At 35.9% G+C, this 8,738-nt stretch overlaps 1 protein-coding gene across 1 annotated transcript; it reads left to right on the top strand.

Moving 5' to 3' along the window:
- Nucleotides 1-5,822: 5,822 nt before the first annotated feature.
- LOC145669836 (uncharacterized) lies at nucleotides 5,823-7,841 on the top strand. The gene has a single exon (XM_081738182.1). The coding sequence runs from the start codon at nucleotides 5,823-5,825 to the stop codon at nucleotides 7,839-7,841; it is 2,019 nt and encodes a 672-aa protein (XP_081594308.1).
- Nucleotides 7,842-8,738: the final 897 nt, after the last annotated feature.

Raw genomic sequence — 8,738 nt, 5'->3', positions numbered from 1 at the left:
ACCCACTAACGACAAAGTAAATGAAAATTAGGAAAATAAAAAGGCAGAGTGGAAAACCGTTCAGTAGCTTAACGTCCAGGCTTTTTTTTTTTTTTTTTTTTTTTTTAACACTAACTGACACTTCCAGCACAACTTGGATCGAGAAAAAAAATGATGGTTCTTTTCACCGTACTCCTTACGCGTATTTTAGGAAGAAGTCGATTGCACCATTAACTTTTGAATTGAATGATATGTTTAGCAATCAAAAAAAAAAAAAAAAAAAAAATGAGTAGATCATACCCTTCTCCCCCCCAAAAAATGTTTTCCGTGTTGCTATAAAATATCTGTATATCCACAAATACATCTACAGACTTGGCAACGCTTGAGAGAAGCAGAAAACTCAAGACGTTGATTTCCTAACCAACGCCTTGGACAGCGTTGCCAATTTAGTTCTTTTCCAACTAAATCTAGTTTTTTTCGAAGGCTGTCTAGTTGGTAAATTTGTGTTTTAGTTGCTAGTGGGAAATCTAGTTATTTCAAAATATTGTCTGGTTGAAATTTAGTTCTTTTCTCTCTCTCTCTCTCTCTCTCTCTTTCAAGTACTTAAACATCAAGCGAGGTCTCCGAACGGATATAACTTTTCTTTCTGGTCTTTTCGGACCCTGCTAACAGTAAACCAGGATCTCCTAAGACCGTAACTAAACACAACCAGTCCCAATCCCCTGGAAGGGTAGGATCTTTGAGAGAAACTAGAATCTGCTTTATTGCCCCTTGTCCCGCATCACAACTTCCGTTGGGGCATTTCAGAAATAGAAGTGAATGACTCGACCAAGGCAAACGGAAAAAGGAAAGGAAAGGAAGTGCTTGTGTTATGTTGCTTTTGTGTGACAAGCAGGCCTACCAATTCTCTCAAAACTATCAGTTTTCTTGTGTTCCTCTTTTTTTTTTTTTTCATTTGTGTTTTCATGTTTTACTGTTATCGTTAGCTTATCCAAGATTAGTCTTTCGTGGGTGGTGTACTGACTCTTCAGTACATATCAACACTTTACATGTCATAATAATGATTCACGTCGATTTACGAAAGGACAGAAACGCGCTTGGTCTTGAAGTTAAGACGCTTGCTTCTGTCTACGTAGTCCTGGGTTCGATTCCCGGTGGAGGTAGACCCTATAGTTGAACGAGAAAAGTGGTTCAGATTCCACTATAACCAGGATGTCCACGTCTTCTTGAGCCTCCTGGTATAACCACAGGACGTTAAACTCAAAACTATCTAACTAATTATGAAAAGACAATGTGTCGGGCCCTTGACTCTGGTATGAAGACCTCCTGGTTCGTCTCTAGGCCATGTGAGTTTGTGGTGGACAACGCAGTTTCCGTGGGTTTTCCCGGGGTTATGTCGTTTCCTCCCACATTCTCATTTCAGCAATACTTTCATAATCATTCACTTTCATTAATCACTTGCCTGATTTAGTTACAGGGCATAACAGTGAGACGTAATTTCACTTTGTTTCACATTGATATGCTGGGTTTCGGAAATGATCCAGAATTTTTAAGCTAACCTACTATGATTATGAACCCAGGCCAAAGGAGATGGTGATAAGATGAATGATAATGATGGAATAAAGAAAGTGGGAGGAAACTGGAGAACTCTGAGAAAACCCACGCACCCGGTGACGTCAACCTCAAATTTCACTTGGCGGGTACTGAGATCGAACCTGTGTCCACAAAGCTAGCACTGTAGAAAGAGATTTTAGGCTATTCTTCTAAGCGTTCGGTATAATAGTTAACTTCAAACGTCCCCAAATCAAGTATAGGTTTGAACCCTGATTAGTTTCTTACAATATTATTTAGTAATTGACTATGTCTTTGATAAAAATGCATAGTCATTAGGATTCTCATTCATAATATTCCTTATAAAAAAATAAGAAAATGGGTGGTTGAGTGCTTGGGGATTATAATGGGGACGAAAGAAAGAATGGTCTATGCTATATACGTGCGTCAATTAAATGGACATATCTTCTTTATCATCGTGGTTATAAGACCAATATCATCTATGATTCCTGTGAAATCTGAGCCACCTTTGATTCGATTTGGAATCGAACACGGAATCTCAAGTGAGCATTTTAGCTTCTTGCTTATAACATTGCACAGAATGTCCTAGAAAGAAGGTGTATTTATATCGTAAAAATACTTAGTTGTAATAGTATTCAGAAGTTAGTAAATGTGCTAAAAATACATTGTCCATATAAAGCAAGAATATTCGTGGGATATAGTATTTCACTAGTATTGCTCGTAACTTTTCTCTGTGTATATTCAACAGTGCTACAGTACCGTATGTACTTTTGTTTAAAATTACAACTGAAATAGTACGGTAATACATCCGAACTGTTAGGGGAAACCGTTTATTACATTTATGATTTATTAATATTAGTAACAGTTGAGTATCTGCTCTGAACTTGGCTCATGTTCATTGTGAAAGTACAATATGTACTAATCAGGTTAATGTTTTCTGACACGTTCTATGCCAAGGCTCAATTTTCATATCTATTTAGTACACTAAACGTAACAAACACAATCATATACATAGAACATAGAAGCGAGCGCAAGTTTTTTTTTTTTTTTTTTTTTTTTCCTAGCGTCCGGCGTAAGCATACGGGAGCAATATAGATTGATACCAGGTGTATATGGTGTTTTATTTCTCGGTAACTATTGGCCAGATATGAACCAATTTTGATGGGCAAGTAGCTCATCGTCTATAGATGAAGATTTGGTGCCTCCTAGGAGCTATGGAGGCTGACGTTGCAGTGTGTGATATCTATTTCTCGGTAAATACTGCCCGGATATAAACAACATTTATGAGCATGTAGACCATTGTCTAAGAATAAAGATCGCTGCATTTTGTGGCCCCCTAGGGATGCTAGGGGAATGACATGTACAAATAATCGATTAGTGTTGAATTCATAGTTTTCAGGGTCACTCAACTGTGATGAACAGTAATACTCCAGATACTGCTTAAATCCAATTTCAGTCCCTATCGGCAAGGAGAGTCAGGGGGTAATATGTAAAAATTATCGAAAACAAAGGATATTAGTATTGAACCCATAGTTTTCGGGGTCGCCGAGATGAATGGTGAAATTCCGGATGTCGTTTTTAGTAAAAGTTCAACCTTTATCGGCATGGGGATTACATGTAAAAATAATCGAATTAAATATATACATGGTTAGAAGAGCCGACTGATTCTGCGTTCCAAAACCTTTGCATGCCTCTAGCCTAGCTTGTTTAATTTTAAATTGAATATTTTTAACGTCATGCCGTTCATCAGTTTCAATCCCAAACCTCTGGAGTGATTCTTAATCTAGCCAAAGAACACGTACCTTGCTATCTGATTTCCTTTTTTATATATATATATATATATATATATATATATATATATATATATATATATATATATATATATATATATATATATATATATATATATATATATATATATATATAATCACAGGATATTACAGAAATGTTAGTGTTTTTTCTTTCTTTTAAATCGATCCGAGCTGAATTCATCCTTCCTTATTAATTCATCTCAAAAAGCTATGGAGATGATTAGGAAGCTTCCATATTGAATGAAAGTCGTGAAACACATATCCACATATAAACCAATATCTCTCTATATAGCTTTGAATTTGCCACGATTATGCTCCGAGGCTCAGGACTAGGGATGCGCACAAGACGAGTCGAGACAGGATTTTCCTGACAAAATTTGAGTCTAGACATCGCTCTTCCAATAGAAAAATATACATTTTTCGAGTCGAGACATCACTTTTACAGCACATTTTCGAGACGAGACAGCCACAAATCTTGTCTCGTGCGCATCCCTACTCAGGACATACGCGAATCCAGGGGGAGGGCGAAGGGTTGTTCACTCCCCGTAGTGGCACCATTTACTGAGTATTTAAGTAATAATTTGTGAAAGTTTCCGGTCATCAGAGAAATATTTCACTGCCACCAATCCTGAGAGCCGTTCCTAATAGTCCATCCGTCCCAGCTAGGAGTCCGTCCTGGATCCGCCCCTGGCTAAGGAAGACGGTTGTTATGAGATAAATGATAATGATAGAATGAACAAAGAGGGAGAATATGGGAAACCCCAAGAAAAAAAAACATTCACACATGTTTGACCATTACAAAGCCTATTTGGCAGTAGATCTGAACGAACCAGGAACACCATACACCAGAGGTGCGCTCTTCCACTGTACCATAGCACCCCACATATATACACTCATATTTCAATTCCAAGCAGTGGAAGTGATTCGGAAGCTTCAAAGGGATTAAGCCGCATTACATCAAAACCGAATAGTTTTAATTAAACTAATTATGGAGAATTATTTTATCATATACCATAAAAATAAAATAAACTTAAATTTCAATTGATAACAATAGTAAAAATCGGGAAGCCCTAGATGAATATACACTATACTTAATCGAAATCGATTAAATCGAAGTATGTACCAAGTTTCATTAAAATTGGATGTTATAAAAATTTTATAGTGGAACAAACAAGCAAACAGTAGCTTCTGCTCGCTTCAAAAATGCAATGTATTAGAAATACGAGCAAGAATTGAGTGTAAAAGGACACCTTTTTTATTTTACATTTCATTATATTGATTAATGAAGCAGATTAATGCATAAGAGAAACTATGTAGTTCACTGTGTTATTTCTTTTTATCCAGATTTATTACGATTATAGTCAAAAAGAAAGTCAGAGTTTCCATATCTAACCGAGGAAGGTTAGTGCATAAGTTTCGGTTTAAATGCTGCATTAACATAAAGAAGTTTTGAAAAATAATCGATTATTTACTGTATATATAATCCGAAACTGTATTTTACTCAGGAAAATGGATATCCACTTCTGTCGAGTCCTGTCATGACTAAAATTCTCCATATCATATGTTATATTAATGTGTCCTTTTGTTTGATTGGAATTTAAGATCTTACGCCATGAGCTTATACGTGTCTTCGTTCTAGAGCATTACATTGAATTTGTGCGATACTCCCAGTGGAAATCAGCTTCGGATACCAGGACCGATAAAGATACATTCATCAACCATGTTAGATTTTATTAAGATAAAACACGCTGTTTTTTTTTTTTTTCGTAATAACATGACCGCAAAATATGTAATGCTATGCTAAGCTCGATTATGGTGCTATTATATATTTTCTCAAATTATGTTCTGATTTATATTATAGATAAATTCTGAAGTTTGCAAGTAAACCTCTTAAAACAAAAAAATATTGTAAAGTTGGCAAGCGAATGAGGCAAATTATGTAGGTAGGCCTATAACGTTCTTTCTTTCCCTCTTTAGTGACCCACTTCGAGTATTTTGGGTATAATGTCCCCGACCTCTTAGGTTGGAAGTGAAAACAATTAGACACTTGTTCCGACAGCTTGCAAGAAATCACGTACGGATCCTCCACTTCAAAGAAGATGGATAAATCTATAATGGGGGGTGGAAGGGAAAACATTTTCTCCCTGGACTGTTTGAAATTGTGGGCGACGTGTTATTTGAAAACAGTGAATCTATTGATATTTGTTTTAGCGGAACTACCCCCCTATTCCGTTTCCAGTTTTATTCTTAAAGTAACGGGAGGCAAGGCAAGTATTGGGGGGCTAGTCAAAGCGACGAGTGTTAATCTTAGTGTTAGAATACTCGCGTTCGCGTCGTATCCTCTCCTCAGTTATTGCAGATAAGTGACAGTGCTCCAATAAATTAGTCTTCGGTGTCGTTTAATTAGCAACAGTGGAAGTGTGATTGTGTGTGATTTTTGGTTATAGTTGAAAAATTAGAATGGGTAAAGTAAAACCACAATATACCCAAAAGTTTCGGGATGTGTGGTTGTCGAATCCAAAGTTTGCTAGGTGGTTGACAAAGGTTGTAGGGGACGAAACAAAAGCTTATTGTAAAGCATGTCGTTGTACTATAAGAGCGAGACTGGCTGATTTAGACAATCATGCTGAAACTAAGAAACATAAATCTGCAGCTTCTGCACAAAGCCAACCAAAATTAGATTTCAAACCTGTGTCTGATTCCCTAGAATCTAATAGTGCCGAAGGGTCGCTTGCTCTATTTGTGTCCTCACATTGTGCAATAATGGCATCCGATCATTTAGGTGAACTTTGTAAAAGCAGGTTCAAAAATAGTGTTGCTGCAAGTCAAATTAAACTGCATCGAACGAAGTGTAGTGCAATTATTAAAAATGTTCTGGGGCCTTATTTCGTAAGCGACTTACGAAATGATATTGGTGATGGAATGTACAGCATTTTAGTAGATGAGTCTACTGATATTAGCGTTTCTAAACTTTTAGCAATAGTTATTATATATCATAGTAGGTCATCCGACAGGATTGTGTCAACATTTCTCACCCTGATTGAACTTGAGAAATGTGATGCTGAATCTATTGTGATTGCTATTAAAGAAGCATTGAAGCAAATTAACTTAGATTTGAATAAACTGCAAGGTATCGGAACGGATAATGCTAGTGTGATGGTCGGAGTTAATAATGGAGTGTATCAAATACTGAAAAGGGAAGTTCCACATTTGATACTTATGAGGTGTGTTTGCCACTCCATTCAATTGGCAACATCTGCAGCAACTGCTGAATGCCTTCCCAGAAATCTAGACTTTCTGGTTAGAGAAACTTACAGTTGGTTTTCTCGTTCTTCGTCGCGGCAACTCCATTACCGCCAGATTTATTCCACCCTAAATGACGGCCAGGAACCACTGAAAATTCCTCAAGTTTGTGACACTAGATGGTTGTCTATTCAACCTGCGGTATGTAAAATAATAGATCAATGGCTAGAGTTGAAAACCCATTTTGAAATAGTTAGGCTCACCGAAAAATGCTACACTGCTGAAGTACTCTATTCAATGTTCAGTGATGAACTCAATTTGGCTTATTTGTTATTTTTTAAACCCATTCTGTCAGATCTTCAAAGAGTCAACAAAAAGTTTGAGTCAAGTGACGTAGACCCATGTAAATTATTAGATGACCTAGTACTTCTCATTCAATCTCTCCTTAAGCTGGTTGTTATTCCTACGTACCCAATACAGCGAAAGTTTCTTGATAATGATTTCGAGAATCATCTAGATCCAAAACCATACTTAGGATATTCGTTTGAAAGTAAACTTTCTGAAATTAGGGAAAAAATAACTGGAAATGAAGAAAAAAATGTTAGAGAAAGGTGTGTGAAATTTGTTTGTGTACTTATCAAACAATTACAGCAGCGTTTACCTGATAACATAGAGCTGTTGAGAAAATTGTCTCTTCTTGCAGTCTCGAATGCTCTTGTAGTTCTAAAGGAATCCTTAATCCCTCTGTTAGAAATTTCACAATTAGATAGGGATAGAATTACAAACATCGAATTACAGTGGCAAAAATTGACTGTTGTAAGTTGGAATAATACCAGTAGGTCAACGGACTTTTGGTGTGAAGTTTCCAATTACCGAGATGCCAGCGGTGAAAATCCTTTTAAAGAACTAGCGGAATTTGCGGTATCTCGTCTTGTACTTCCGTGGTCGAACGCTGAGGTGGAAAGGATATTCAGTCAGTTAAATTTGGTAAAAACAAGGACAAGGAATCGGATGCAAATCAGCATGGTGAATGCTATATTAGGGATTCGAGCAGGTCTTCGAAGAAAAAACAAGTGCTGCCATAATTATGAGCTTCCAGCGTCAGTTCTCAAAACTATTGGGTCAGCTGAAGCATATAGATCTCAACCAAGACCATCACTGTCAAAATCTCTACCATCTACTTCACCTACCCATGACGATGATGAAATCGATGGCCTTGCTATTTTTCTCAATTAGGTAAGTTCAAACAAATATTTCTTAAATGTATCTTATGTTTTTCGTATAAATGTCTTTAATGTTATTATTATTATTATTATTATTATTATTATTATTATTATTATTATTATTATTATTATTATTATTATTATTATTATTTACGATGCTATTAAGTCTGGTTCTTTCGATGCCGTTTTTAGTTGTTTTTTACTCTGGATTTGGTTGGAAAAGAAAATTTCTGTTGGCAACACTGGCCTTGGATCACACAAGCACGAGGTGAGGAACACGAAACGAAGCGGATGCACAATAGGAGTCTTCGAAAGCAGTGAAAATTCAGCCAAAGCGTTGCCAACGACTTACTCGCAGAGTTGCCTCCTCAAAACATGACGGAGACCGCACAGCACTTCTCTGTTCTTTTGCACTTCAGCAGTTGATTCTGTCTCGTTGAAAATAAAAAATCCCAAGTTCTGACGATCCGTTAAATTTAATTAAAATACTCTTTTCATTTTTCGCTGGGCGTTAACACACGACTTGCACACCCAGAGAAGACGCTACTGATACCAAATAAAGTGAATAATGATGCCATAATTAACAAACTCTGTCATAATAGTGCAGAATTGAAAAGACTCCTGATGTATGGTAAGAATATCCTTGCTTATTGTCATGTAAACAGATCAAGTGATAAAAAACTTAAATGCTATATATATATATATATATATATATATATATATATATATATATATATATATATATATATATATATATATATATATATATATATATATATATATATATATATACATATATATATATATATAGATAGATAGATAGATAGATAGATAGATAGATAGATAGATAGATAGATAGATAGATAGATAGATAGATATAGATATAATATGGCATTGCATCAATAGTATC

The sequence above is a fragment of the Thermobia domestica genome, chromosome 14 (assembly GCF_964235325.1).
Source record: "Thermobia domestica chromosome 14, izTheDome1.hap1.1, whole genome shotgun sequence".
Lineage (NCBI taxonomy): Eukaryota > Metazoa > Arthropoda > Insecta > Zygentoma > Lepismatidae > Thermobia > Thermobia domestica.
The sequence above is the reverse complement of the archived record's forward strand: the minus strand, read 5'-3'. Positions and strand labels throughout refer to the sequence as shown.

What these genes read in the sequence shown, in the direction of transcription:
- LOC145669836 (XM_081738182.1), top strand. Translation starts at nt 5,823, where the DNA reads ATGGGTAAAGTAAAACCACAATATACCCAAAAGTTTCGGGATGTGTGG.